The 15,044-nt window shown below is 34.1% G+C and overlaps 1 protein-coding gene across 1 annotated transcript in view; it reads right to left on the reverse strand.

Annotated features, from left to right (window-relative positions):
• DNAH14 (dynein axonemal heavy chain 14) overlaps positions 1 to 15,044 on the reverse strand; it is a 258,985-nt gene that overhangs the window by 66,284 nt on the left and 177,657 nt on the right. The window contains exons 60-64 of the mRNA XM_031438276.2: positions 13,328 to 13,487; positions 11,093 to 11,224; positions 10,625 to 10,720; positions 5,191 to 5,331; positions 3,680 to 3,895 (exon numbers count right to left, since the gene is read on the reverse strand). Coding sequence (XP_031294136.2) covers positions 3,680 to 3,895; positions 5,191 to 5,331; positions 10,625 to 10,720; positions 11,093 to 11,224; positions 13,328 to 13,487 — 745 coding nt within the window. The remainder of the gene's footprint in view (positions 1 to 3,679; positions 3,896 to 5,190; positions 5,332 to 10,624; positions 10,721 to 11,092; positions 11,225 to 13,327; positions 13,488 to 15,044) is intronic.

Below are 15,044 nucleotides of genomic sequence, written 5' to 3' on the forward strand. Positions count from 1 at the left end.
CTTATTAGTTGGAGACTTTTTTGATGATACCCATTTTGACAAGCGTGAGGTGATACCTCATTGTGGTTTTGATTTGAATTTTGCTAGTAATTAGTGATGCTGAGCATCTTTTCATGTGCCTGTTAATCATTTGTATGTGTTCTTTGGAAAAATGTCTCCTGCCTAGTTTTTGATTGGGCTATTGGTTTTTTCAATACTGAGTTGTATGAGCTGTTTAATATATTTTGGATATTAATCCCTTGTTGGCTGCCTCATTTGCAAATATCTTCTCCCATTCTGTAGGTTGTCTTCTTGATTTGTTGATGATTTCCTTTGCTGTGTAAAATCTTTTAACCTTTGATTATGTCAGTTATTTTTGCTTTTCTGTCTTTTGCCTTAGGAGACTGATGTAAGAAAATATTGCTATGATTTATGTCAAAGAATGTTTTGCCTATACTCTCTTCTAGGAGTTTTATGATGCCATGTCTTCAACCATTTTGAGTTTATTTTTGTATATGGTGTGAGGGAATGTTCTAATTTCACTGATTTACATGTAGCTGTCCACTTTTCCCAACACCACTTGCTGAAGATAGTCTTTTCTCCATTGTATTTTCTTGCCTCCTTTGTCATTGATTAAATGACCATAGGTGTGAGGGTTTATTTCTAAGCTCTCTATTCTGTTCTACTGATCTATATGTCTATTTTTGTGCCAATATGCTATTTTGCTTTCTGCAGCTTTATAGTATAGTTTGAAGTCTGAAAAGGTTATACCTCCAGCTTTGTTCTTTTTTTCTCATGATTGTTTTGGCAATTCTGGATCTTTTGTGGTTCCATTTAAGTTTTAAAATTCTACTTCTGTGAAAACTGTCATGGGTAAATTGATAGAGATCACATTAAATCTATAGATCGCTTTGGGCAGTATGGCCATTTAAACAATATTAATTCTTCCAATACAAGAGCACAGGATATCTTTCTACTTCTTTGAGTCACCTTCAATTTCCTTTATCAATGTTTCATAGTTTTCAGAGTATAAGTCTTTCACCTCCTTGGTTAAATTTATTCCTAGGTACTTTATTTTTTTATGTAGTTTTAAACAGGATTGTTTTTATACTTTCACTTTAACATTTATTCTTTTTATTTTTTAAGTTATAAAATAACACATGATAAACATAGAAATAAAAAAGAAAAAAGTCACAATTCCTCTACAATAACCACAACTGCTAATATTTTGAATACGTTTTTCTTTTTCTTTCTTTTTCATGGTTGAGGTGCTTTATTTGGGTCTCTGTTTAAAGATGTGGATGGAGGAGTGGGAGAACTGGGCAAATGTTGGTCAAAGGTTACAAACTTGCAGTTAGAAGATGAATAAATGTTGGAGATCTAGGTTGCTCTCTCCCTTGACTTCAGAGATGGCATCTGTCTATTGAGTGTACACCTCTCTAAGTAAATCTACTTTAACTCAAAAAAATGTCAGAGATCTAATGAACAGTCTTGTGATTCTAGTCAACAATATTGTATTACATACTTCAAAGTTATTAAGAGACTAATCTTAAAGGTCTTCACCATGATAAAGAAATGATCATTATGTGACATGGTGGATATGTTAGCTAATGCCATGGTGGTCAAATCAACACATTGTACATCTTAAACTTACACAATATAACAATTATGTCTCAATATTTTAAAAAAGGCAAAAAAAATCTGTAGTGAGATAGAACTAAATGAAATTTATATGCCAGTCACTTTAATTATCATACTTTTTTGGGGGGGAGGTAATTTGTGTTTTTACTTACTTATTTATTTAATTGGAGGTACTGGGGACTGAACCCAGGAACTTGTGCATGCTAGGCACGCACCGTACCACTCAGATATACCCTCTTCCTAATTACGGTTTTTAAAACAATAGATACCATGTTACAGTGTTAAGCTGAAACAATTTGCATTCCAAAAACACTGGAAAAATATTTCAATTGAAATTTGCAATTTAAATGACATCAAAGATAGAAACAAAAAATGCCAGAAGGGGCTGCTTTTCCTGCCACTACTTTAGCTTTCTGATATTTCATTATTAGCATATAGGAATGCAACAGGTTTCTATATATTAATGTGCTATTCTGCTACATTGCTGAATTCATTTATTAGTTCTAGTAGTTTTTGTGTGGAGAATCAAGGGTTCTCTTTATAGAGTATCATGTCATCTGCAAATAGTGACAGTTTCACCTCTTCCTTTCCAATCTGGATATCTTTTATTTCTTTTTCTTGCCTTACTGTAGTGGCTAGGCTCTCCAGTACAGTGTTAAATACAAGTGAAGACAGTAGCTATGCCTTTGCCACATTTCCAGTCTCAAAGGAAAAACGTTCATCAATGATTAATGTATTCAATTCTGATTTCTTCTTTGACCTATAGTTAGTTTGAAAGTATATGTCCTAATTTCCAGAAATACAGGGATTTTCAAAGAAACTTTTAATTATTGACTCCTAGCTTAATTGCATTTTGGTCAGATAACATACTCTGTATAATTTAAGTCCATTGACATTTGTTGAAACTATCTTTGTGGTCCATTTGATGGTCAATTTTGGCAGTGTTCTATATGTGTTTGAGTAGAATGTAAGCTATAGGTGTAGGCTGCAGTGTTCTATTAGCCTGTTAAATCCATTTGCTATTTATGTTGTCTAAATCTGCTCTATTATATTACCGTTTTTTGTGTTATCTGTGAGTTACAGAAATAGTGTTTTAAATCTTTCATTATGATTATAGTTTTGTCCATTTTTATCTAGCTCTTTTAATGTCTGCTTTAAATTACTTGAAGTTATGTTACTAGATACAGATTTAGCATTGTTACAATAGTCTTGAGAACTAAAACAATTCTTATTGTGACACAAGCTTATTTAATTCTAGTAATCATTTCTTCCTCAAAGTCTATTTTGTCCTTTTTTGGCAATCTTTGGCAAATTTCCTGCTGCTTTTCTTTACTGGCAATCTCTCTTTATGTTCTAGACATGTCCTTTCTAAATAAAATATGGTTTCTGTTTTGTGCTTTGGTTTACACTTTTATATAGTTGTACAATCTTAGATAGGACCATTTAGTCCAATTACATCTAATGTAATTACTGATATAGTTGGGTTTAAATGGTTATTAGCATTATGAAAATGAAAAGCCAGTGCTTGTTTCTGAGAGTCTGTAGTTTGGATAGTCAGTTTAAGTTATCAGCTGTAAAACCAATCTACAATTATTCTCTGGAGATGAAAAAAAAATGGTGTTTTCTTTTTTATCTTCTCAACATCAGCGCAGAATGTACATGATAGATAATAAATATTTATTGATAAATTGATAAATTCAAGTTTCATATTTTTGGCTCCTTCTAAGAATAATACCTATGATCTGATAAGTTCAACAATTTTATTAATTAAAGGAGTTTTAGGGAGAGAAAATGGCAAAATTAATTGCAACAGGGTAGTAGGATTTCTCATTGTAATGAGAAATAGGTTATTTTGTGGCTTTTCCCTAGAGGATGAGAAACAGGAGATGTAACTGAGGCATTAGGACTATAATTAAAAAAATTTAAGGCCTGGAACAAACTTCTGTTTTTACTTATGAAATAAATTAGGGAAATGATTCAAGCTGAAAAATGCACACACACCCAAAATCCAAATCAACAATAATAACCACTTAACTGGATAACAGAAATATGTTACTACCTCATGCTTTTGTGCCATGACTTCAATTAAAGAAAACTTAGAAGACAAAGAAATGTTATTTGCTGTGCAAAGATTCTCCCATTTATTCACAATCAATTGACGAAATTCTGCTGTTAATATTCCACTGTAGACAATGCATGCTGCTGAAATAAGTATGTCACCCAAAATTCCTTCCAATTTGTTGTCTATTTGATCAATTGTTTCTTGCCATCGACTCTAAATGTTAAAAGTAAAAAAGTTATTGCTATTTAATATAAAATATACTACTTTGAGGCATTTTGGATTTTAATGGGCTCCACATGAACTCTATCAGTGCTGTTACTGTTACTGTTCTCATGCTGTAGTTATATTAAAATTAATAATGTATAATATTAAAAACAAACTTGTCTGAGAAGAACATGAGTCCTATCTTGGATTTGTGATTGTGTCATATTTACTAAGATTGATAGCTATTTCAAACCCTTTGTGTAATAAAGCAGGATAATTAAAAAAAATCAATTCATTGTAATGTATCATTAATGGTGCTCAAAGATAATAATAATGACCAATATTTATTGAATCCTTACTTATCTGAAAGACATTTTACTTCAAAAATCTAATTTGATGCTTTCAATATCATATTAAGTAAAATCCGTTGACTTCATTTGAAGATTGGGATGTTGAAATTTAGGGAAGTTAAGCAGCATGCTCAAGTTCACAAAGCTTCTGAGGAGTGTAGCTGGGATCTAAACCCATGTTCTTCAGCTGTATAGACTCCTTCTGAGACCATGTATGTGCTTGATTGGTCAAGAAATAAAGCATGTTGAGCAAGAACCTTCTGTTCTGGAAGCTTAAAATCTAAGGTAATGCTCATGCTCTACTGCCTCTCAGCATACACTTGGCTCTTAGGGACATCCATCATCTTTCGAGGCCTGTGATCTCCCTCTGATTGGTCTCATTTCATAATCTCCTTCTCCCTGCCCTGTAGGAGTCTTCTGGTGACATGTATTTATTTAAACAATTAAACTAAGTTAAAATTATCTTGAGAATTTTGTAACATCCTTTATCATCTAAACCAAGATTCTAGTCAGCTCACTAGGGATTCAAGTATAGAGAAGGCAGATGAATTAGAAGAGAAATAAAAAGATGAGCTAAAAGAGGTCAGAAGATTGACAGAACAAAATAAAATTTTCTCCTTCCTTCCTAATGACATGCCCTCCCTTTAGGTTGTTCCTGCTAGAAAAGGAAAACTCACAGGCAGGTTTATTCTGGGCCTCATCAGACAAAAGTGTGTTGATGTCTTAGAAACAAGAGAAAATAACCTTTGATCTTATTAGTCTGTTACCCCTGTTTTAAGACTACTAACCAGGACTCCTTTATTTTTGTCTGAATAGGACTACGGATCTCAACAAAAAACAGACTAAGATAGTTTTAAAAGGTATATGATATAGCCTTCAGCGAAAATAACACCTTGGGCTTGTCAAGCCCAGTAGAAATTAATGACAGAGATATAGAACTAAAGAAAGTCTTGCCTTCTCATCTTCCAGGGCAGTCAGTAAGATAGATGCACACTTCAAGCGCCTGGTGGCCAGTTGTCTTCGACATGCTAATTGTTCTTTTTCAGCAACAATATCTTTGTAGGCTGCTTGTAAAAGCAGCAGATGTTCTTCAACCTGAAAGACAATTAATGCGTTATTAAGACAAATTCTTACTCCTTTTTTGCCTAAAGAGTTTATCTGTCACTTATGCAAATATAGTGTATAACCATTCATTTCACCTCCTGGAAAATCCTCCTGGAAAGATAAACTATATTACCAATGAAAATGTACATTGTAATAATTAAATGAATGATTCCTTGAAATTGAAGTTTGTTTTCAAAATGTCCTCTTCTCCAATAGGCTTTCTTAACACTCTTAGTATTTGAGGATTCATCATTCTCTGATTCATTTTCACACAATTTTATATCATATCCAGGTTCTTTCTCTTAAGAAAATGATTGAACTTTTACATCTCAGATACACTGACCAGCCCATAGGAACTAATGAGGTTTTGAAGTTAGGCTGGTAGTATGAAATGACTATTAAACTATCCCTAGGCTGTCATTAGAAAATATATTTTCATGAAGAGCTGATGAAATAGCTTTCTTAAATTACCACGTCTCTTTATAACACCCTTGCTCAAAAACATTTGGTGAATTCTTATAGAAATGATTGCCCAAGGAGACAGTCCAATGTTTTGGCCCTATCAATAAAAACCTCTACAATCTGACCTCAACCTCCCTTCCCAATTTCATCTCCTTTTCAATATTATACTTCAAGTAGATTGGTTTATTCCATATCTCCTAAACATTCCTTAAATTTTCTTACCTCTGGGATTTGGCTTATATCCTTCCCTTATGCCTGGACTCTGCCCTTAAATGGATGTAAATCCTAGGCATTCTTTAAAATCTTTATCAACTTCCAGCTATTGTGAAGTCTCAATCTTGTCAAATCAACACTGATCTACTGTTTATTATAAATTGCCTGATATTATCTCTTGGGTTGTGGCTTATAGTTTTATTTTCCTTTTACTGTTGTTTATATTTTTGGAAGATTTTTGTGTCTTTTCAAAACCTTTGAAGACACTTTAGCATGGAAACTTGAACATGATATGTTTATGTAACTGTATACATAAAATTGTACTTATTGAATATACTTTGTGATTTATAATTTCTCCTCCTACTTTTAGTACGTTATTCTAGTGAAAATACCTATTTTTTAAAAAATATATACACATTATCTACTTTTGGCATGCTTATTTTAATGATTTATTATTTATTCCTCTTTCACTCATAATAATTATTCAGTCCTTTACTCTTTCATATATAGTGCTATTTTTGTTTGCTTGCTCATCCTCTGCTTGTAACTCTTCCTTTGCTACTCATGACCCAGTGAGATATTTAAATATTAAAGTGTAGAGTTTACTGATTCAACTAAACACATGAAATTTCTATCATATGACAGGAACTGTGTTCCCTCAAGGTAACATCTTTAATGAAATATAAGTTCTGGCATTATTTATTTCCCCAAAGTTCCTGAGATTTTTTTCAGAAACTTTTTAGTATTAGGACCCACGTGAACAAGAAACCTATTTTTTAAATGGGAGACAGTGCATAGATGAATAAGCAAAAAACCTCAACAAAGAGCTTAAAAACAATGGAGTTAACTACTACACTCAATTTAAAAATATTAAGTATAAAAATATACATTTAAAATGTACTTGTTTGAGTTCAATGAGTTAAAATATTAGAAACTTCTTAAGAAGCCTGTGGTTGAGAGCTGGAAGGGAATGTGGAGTATGAGTAAGGTTCTGACAGGAATGTACAGTTTCTTTCTTTCCTCTACCAATTTAATTTAAAAAAATGAGCAATATTTGATAGATAAATGAAAAAAAAGTACTAAAAACACACAAAAATCATGGACATCAGGAGAACTGATTCTGTACCAAAATCAACAATGTCAATCATCACAAATAAGTACAAAGAGAATTTCGGGCCAAGATGGTGACAGAGGAGGCTCCTGAATGGACCTCCTCCTGTGGACACATCAAATCTACACCTATGTACTAAGCAGTTTCCTCTGAAATAAAGTCAGAAACCAGATGAGGAAATTCAGAAACTCCTACATAGCTGGGCAAATGAGAAAACACCCACATCAAGATAGATAGGAAGGCCTGAGGTACACTCACAATAACTCTGCCCCCAGCACAGTGACATACTTAACAGGATGTAAACCACAATTCCCAGCTTCTCCCTGTGGAGCAAAGGGTTTGGACCCAACACCTAGCAACCCAACTTTTAAAATTTTCACCTGAAGAACAGGCCTCCCAAACACCTAGCTCTGAAAGTCAACAGGGCTTGTGGGCCGTGAGACACACCAGACTATACAAACAAACAATTTTAACTGGCTATCCCTCCAGGGCTCAGTGCAGAGGGAGCAGATAGAAATGCCCTTTCAGTCTTTCCCAGAAAGAGGCTTATTTGAAAGAGGTTGCTGCCTGAGGGCCAGGTTTCTAACTTAGCACACATTAAGGGGTGGACTGTGATCCTTCCCAGAAAGCAGGGGGGCCAGTGGGTGTCATCTCCACATTTTCCTTCTGGCCCAGTCCAGGTCACTGCTGTCTTCCTGGAAGGAGCTTAAGTGCACGTCTACTAAAGACGCGTACTTAAGAATGTAGCTCCATTCTTTGTGGCTGCAGCCCAGATGATGCACTCCTTGAGCACCTGGCTCTGGTGGCCAGTGGGGTTTGTGTTCTTCAGCCCCAAAAGACTATAGCAAACAAAGAAACAGTTCTTAACTGGTTATCCCCCCAGGGCTCAGTGCAGAGGGATCAGACAGAAATGCTCATCTTTCAGTCTTTCACTGAAAGAGGTCTATTTGCATACTTTAAAAATCTTCTGCCTGCATCTAGGTGCTGACTGATATGCATTCCTTTGGGACACTGACAGGTCTTGGCACACTCCAAATACTGGGAGTCATTAAGAACAAAGAAGACAACTGAACAATCACAACAGTTTGAGAGCTCAGGCTGGGCTGAAAGATAAGGTTCATCTCCTATACAAGACTCTGTCAAGATAGGGAGGGATGACTGTTCCATCAAGTGCCCAGAAACCAACAGAGAGAGTCAAGGAAAATGAAGAAACAGGAGTATGTTCCAAAGAACAGAACAATAAAATAACTGACCTGAAGGAAAAAAACTACAGATTAATATCCCTGATGAATATAGATGCAAAAATTCTCAATAAAATATTAGCAAACTGAATTCAAGAACACATTAAAAGGATAATACACCATGACCAAGTGGGATATATCCCTGAGATGCAAGAATGGTTTCACATATACAATTCAAATAAATGTATTACATCACATTATTAGAATGAGTGTTAAAAACCCCATGATAGTCTCAAAAGAAGCAGAAAAGCAACATCCTTTCATGATTAAAAACTCTCAACAGTTTGGGTATAGACAGAACATACCTTAATATAATAAAAACCGTATATTAAAACCCCATAGTTAACATTATACTCAAAGGAGAATAACTGAAAACTTCCTCTAAGATCAGGAACAAGATAAGGATGCCTACTCTCACCACTCTTATTCAATATAGTACTGGAAGTCCTAGCTAGATCAATGTGGCAAGACAAAGAAGCAAAAGGCATCCAAATCAGAAAGGACAAAGTAAAACTGTCACTATTTGCAGATGATATGGTTTTGTACATAGAAAATCTCAACGACTCAACCAAAAAACTGCTGGAACTAATCAACAATTTCAGTAAAGTCACAAGATAAAAAAAATCAACATACAGCAATCAACTGCATTTCTATATACTAATAATAACAGTATGATACGGGCATAAAATAGACAGTGGAACAGAATAGAGGGCTCAGAATTAAACTCCTTTATATACAGTCATCTAATATTCAACAAGGGAGCCAAGAACAATCAACGGGGAAAAGGTAGTCTCTTCAATAAATAGTGTTGGCAAAACTGAATAAACCACATAACAATGAAATTGGACCTTTATCTCCCACTATTCACAAAAATTAACTCAAAATGAATAAAAAATACCATAAAACTGGTGCTGTAAAACTCCTAGAAAAAAATGTGGGCAAGAAGTTCCTCAACATTGGTCTTGGCAATTTTTTTTTTGGATATGGTACCAAATCACAAACAACAAAAGCAAAAATCAACAAATGGTACTACATCAAACTTAAAAGCTTCTGCACAGCAATAGAAACGATTAACAAAATGAAAAGGCAGAAGAATTAAACAGACATTTTTCCAAAGAAGACATACAAAAGGCTAATATACACGTGAAAAGATGATCAATATCACTAATTATCAGGGAAATGAAAATCACACAAAACCATAATGAGGTATCACCTCACATGTGTTAGGATGACTATAATCAAGAAGACAAAAGATAACAAATGTTGTGGATCCAAATTTTAGGATGGTTTGTTCTATTTCTGTGAAAAATGCCATTGGAGTTTTGATAGGGATTACATTCAATCTATAGATTGCTTTGGGTAATATGGACATTTTAACACTATTAATGCTTTCAATCATGATCATGGACCATCTTTTCATTTATTTGTGTCTTCTTCCATTCCTCTCATCAGTCTTATAGTTTTCAATGTACAGATCTTTTACCTCCTTAATTAGATTTATTCCTAGATATTTTATTTTTCTTGATGCAATTGTAAATGGGACTGTTTTCCTTAATTCCTTTTTTTGTTTGTTGTTGGTATACAGAAGTGCAACTGACTTTTATATACTGATCTTGCATCTTGTAACTTTCTCAGATATTGAAATGTTGGTAACTACATCAAAATGTAAGGGATGGGAGGAAAGATGTGTATAGGCCAAACGGAAGTTGTCAGTGGGCTGAACGTGTCAGCTAGATTGCCGTCTCTGAAGTATGTCACCTCACCCACTGTCAAAGTGTATGTGAGCTATGTAGGGGATAGGGATTAACGATCTCAATTCAAGTTCTAGTTCTCATAATGATACTCTATTTTAATTTAAAATCCAGACATTGAAGGAAAAGCCATGACTTTACAAAGCAACAGAGTAATTAACATAAGCAAGTTAAGCAGCTTTTTAAAACATAGGTTGATACTGAGGAAGTCTTTGGTAAACTGAAGCTATAAACATCTGGGAGAAATTGGTGAAATGGTAAATTAATATATTATTGATATAATAATAATAAGCATTATTGAGTGTGTTATTATGTGGCAGGCACTAACACCTGTACATATAGTATTTATATTATTTACTTAATCACAATCAATCTCTTCACTACCTTTATTATTATCTTCATTTTATCTTAAACTGATAAACTCCATTGAGATAATGGCTTTTTCCTGATGGTTTTGTCTAGTTCATAAAGATGCTGAGAGTTCAACATGTAAAAACATTTCTTACCAGCTGTAAACCTTTTTGTTTTTCAGCCAACCTTTGTCGTGCAATTTTTAGGACATTTTGAGCTTCAGCCACTTGGATTTGCTTAGGGCCCACCAGCTTAAAAAGAATGTCACAAAATTTCAGCGTTAAAAAGTCAAGTCTACTGTTAAAAATGTCATTTAAGTCTGAAAGACATTTATAGCTGCCAACTCTTAAACTTTCCTAGAATTAGTGTACCAAGGGAAACAAGTAGTTTAATATGATGAAATATCAAAACAAAAAATAAAACAACAGCATAGTTGCCATAAACTAAAGAATTTGACAGAGGCACTTGATATCTGTGTGAGTTAACATAATATGTACGAATAAAGTGTTTTTCATTAAGCATTCTTTCCACAGAAGTTCATTTGAGCATGAAACATTTTTTTTTCTGGGACAATGATGTGTCACTTCCAAATTGTTATAGATACTTAAGAGGAAAAAGCATACCTTCTGTACTTCATGGTAGTTATTCAAAGCTATAACCCACTGGCACATAGAGCAACAAGCAACAGAAACTAGAGCAATCTTGTTTGGGTTGAAATCACGTAGCATTAAAATTTTTTTCAGCTTTATAAAAACCTAGAGAGGATACAGTTCATGTAGTACATGAGAAAGAAATATTACTGATCTGAAGTTTTTCCCAGTCTACACTGGAATAAAATTTTATTTTATATAAAAATATTCAACTACTCTTTAATAGTAGAATCAAAGACATACCTGGGTATAAAATGGCTCTAATAAGAGGAAGCATTATAATTCCTGTTTTCAACCTATGTTACAAAGCTACAGTAAACAAAACAGTATGGTATTGATATAAAAACAGACACACAAATCAATGGGACAGAATAGACTGCCCAGAAATGAACCCATGCAGATATGGTCAATTTATGACAAAAGAGCCAAGAATAAACAATGGGGAAAGGATAGTCTCTTCAATAAATGGTGTTGGGAAAACTGGACAGGCACATACAAAAAAATAAAACTGAACCACTATCTGACACCATACACAAACTCAAAATGGATTAAAGACTTGAGACCTAAAACCATAAAACTCATAGAACACAGGCAGTAAGCTCCTTGACATCAATCTTGGTGGTGATTTTGGATTTGACACAAAGCAAAGGCAACAAAAGTAAAAATAAATAAAGTATGACTATGTCAAACTAAAAGCTGCACAGCAAAAGAAAGCATCAACAAAAAGAAACAGCAACCTACCAAATGGGAGAAAATATTTGCAAACCATACATGTGATAAGGGGTTAATATTCAAAATAAATAACTCATCTAATCCAGCAGCAAAAAATCCCCAAAAAACCAAAAATGCAAAAACCAATCCGACTGAAAATTGGGCAGAGGATCTGAATAGACATTTTTTCAAAGAAGATATACAGATGGCCAATTGGTACATAAAAAGAAGCTCAACATCACTACTTACCAGGGAAATGAAAATCAAAACCACAATGAGATTATCACCTGTTAGAATGGCTATTATCAAAAGAAAGCAAATAACTAGTGTTGGTGAGGATGTGGAACCCTTGTGCACTGTTAGTGGAAATGTAAATTGGTGCAGCCACTATGGAAAACGGTATAAGGTCTCCTCAATCAATTAAAAATAGAAGTACCATATGATCCAGCAATTTCACTTCTGGGTGTCTACCTGAAGGATACAAAAACACTAACTCAAAAAGATATATGCATCCCCATGTTCACTGCAGCATTATTTTCAATAGTCAAGACATGGAAGTAACTTAAATCATTAAATGGATGGATAAAGAAAATGTGGTATATATAAATATATATGTGTATACATAATGGAAATATTACTCAGCCATAAAAAGAAGGAAATTCTTCCATTTGTGACAACCTGAATGGTCCTTGAGAGCATTATGTTAAATGAAATAAGACAGACAGAGAAAGACAAAATACTATATGATCTCACTTAAACATGGAAGGTTAAAAAAGGTTAAAAAAAGAAAACAAAAACAAAACTGAACTCATACATTCAGAGAACAGATTGGTGGTCTCCAGAGGCAGGGATTTGGGGGTAGTGAAAATGAGTGGAGGTGGTCAAAAGGTACAAACTTCCAGTTATAAAATAAATAAGCCCTGGGGATATAATGTATAGCATGGTGGCTATAGTTATGAATATTGTATTGTATATCTGAAAGTTTCTAAGAGAGTAAATCTTAAAAGTTCTTATCACAAGAAAAAAATATTGTAATTGTGTGGTGATGGATGTTAAAAAGACTTATTGTGGTGATTATTTTGCAACATATACAAATATCAAATCAGTATGTTGTACACTTGAAATGAATATAATGTTGTATGTCAGTTATCTATCAATAAAAAAAATCTCAGAAGCCTTTATTCACACATTGCACTTTCATAGAGTAATGCAATCCATCCAGGAAGCCTTTCTCCCACTATTAGCTTCTTCTATTCTCATTATATAAAGAGATTCTGAGGTATGACATTTATCAGATTTTGGTGACACATTACTTTTCCTTGTCACTTCCAGGAGAACTTATATATTTGGATATACAGCTTTCTCTCTGATCTTTTAACTCTTAGCATTGTTTTCTAGCTCTAACACAAAACTCCAATTTTAATACTTCTATCTGACTCCTATAGATTATAAATGTAGAATGTATCAATTATGCATTAGTTGTAGATTAACTTTTACCTTCTCAGGTATGCTGTCCTTGTCAAGGTTAATCAGTTTTTTTAGGAAACTAGTTTCTGAAAGAAGTAACTTTGCTGTAGCCCAGCTGGGTTTCTTTTGCAGAAGAATACAAACTGCATTCATGACAGTCAGTACAAGGAAAGGAGGTTGTGTATATACTCTATAACAGATGGTAAAAATCTAATCAACTTAACAATTGAAATCAAATGCACCCTGTAAACTATCTCAGAAGACAATACACATAGAATTTTAACAAGTATTTTGGTAAGGAGAATTATTTGCCAACATATAGCTACTTCATTACTTGAGTATCTACAAAAATTTGAGTATCTTTAATACATAGGTACCTTTGCTTTAGGATGATGAAATGCATAAAACTTAAATATGTAGAACTTCTGAGTTTGAGGTTAGTTCTTTTCATTATAAAAGTATTTGCTGCAGAGTTCTTTAGAGTAGGAACCCTCCTGTTTCATCATAGTGTTGATTTATTGATGATTACTTGACAGAGACACTGTATGCGTGTGTGTTGGGGGGTAGCTGGTAGTCAGCCCTATTCTTGTAACTTGAGGTGTGCCGTAAGGTGCAACTCCTCTTAGACACATCTTCTGATTTTTCTTCATCCTGATCAAAATTTCCTACCATAAAGAACACAGATCCAAGAGCACTGGGGGAAGGAGAGTAGATAAGGCTTTGTCTCTCAGGTTATTAATAATGTGATTATTGGAACACAGGAAGCTGCCACTCAGCTACGTCCTAATCAGCTGACAAGCTACTGCACAATTGATGAGAAGCTGACACTTTGGGAAGCCAGAGGTCAGAATAACATTTATGAGAAAGTTTTAATGAAATGCCACTGGGGTGGTGGTTGCTGTGCAACAGCCAATGGGGACTAGGAACAAAAGGGATATTTCCATCCAGGGTAATGAGTCTCCCCCAGATGAAAATCATATAAACTTCTCAAAAAAAGGAAGGCAAAAAAGTCAACTTTCATGTATGTCATTATCTACAGGGGTTACGAAGAAGGCCCCCCTGCCCCTGCCTTTCATCATTAGAGATCTCCTGCTTGGATTAATATTTGTTGTCGTTAACAGTCTACTTTTAAAGTGAAGATATTTTTCAAGAGGGCTAACTAATTAAATTATTAACGTCTTATTTTGAACAAATTTATCAGGTTGCTTTTCTGAGATTATCAGTCTGGCTTTATTGAAATAATGAGAAAGATAACAACAGAGGAACTAGGGAAAGAGAGGCAAGGTTCACAGAGGAGAAATGAGAACCCCTTAAACAAACTGTTCTTCAATTTTGCCCCAGGTTTGACTCTTTAAAAGCAAGTAGGATGGGAATACAATCAAATTAAGATGAAATGTATTATCTATGAAATTTGATGTTAATTAAAAGGAAAATAGGATTCAACTGACTGCAGTTCAATTTATGTGCTCCTCTCCAGAAACAAATATTTGACTTAAAGTGAGACCTAGTGGAAATCTGCTTTAACGTCCTCCATTACCGCAAAGAAGTGCTCTGTATTTGCCCCTTACTGGTGTACTCCAATCTGCATTTTCTACCATCTTCTTTCTTTTTCTAGTGGCTAATGTGCAAATTGGCAAAGAATTGTAATGTCATGAGGCAAGATGACGGAAACAGCAGCTAGGAAAAAGACTGGATTAAAAGACTGAAAAAACAGTGTATCTGCTAGATGTCTCTGCTGCATGTCCTA

The sequence above is a fragment of the Camelus dromedarius genome, chromosome 21 (assembly GCF_036321535.1).
Source record: "Camelus dromedarius isolate mCamDro1 chromosome 21, mCamDro1.pat, whole genome shotgun sequence".
NCBI lineage: Eukaryota > Metazoa > Chordata > Mammalia > Artiodactyla > Camelidae > Camelus > Camelus dromedarius.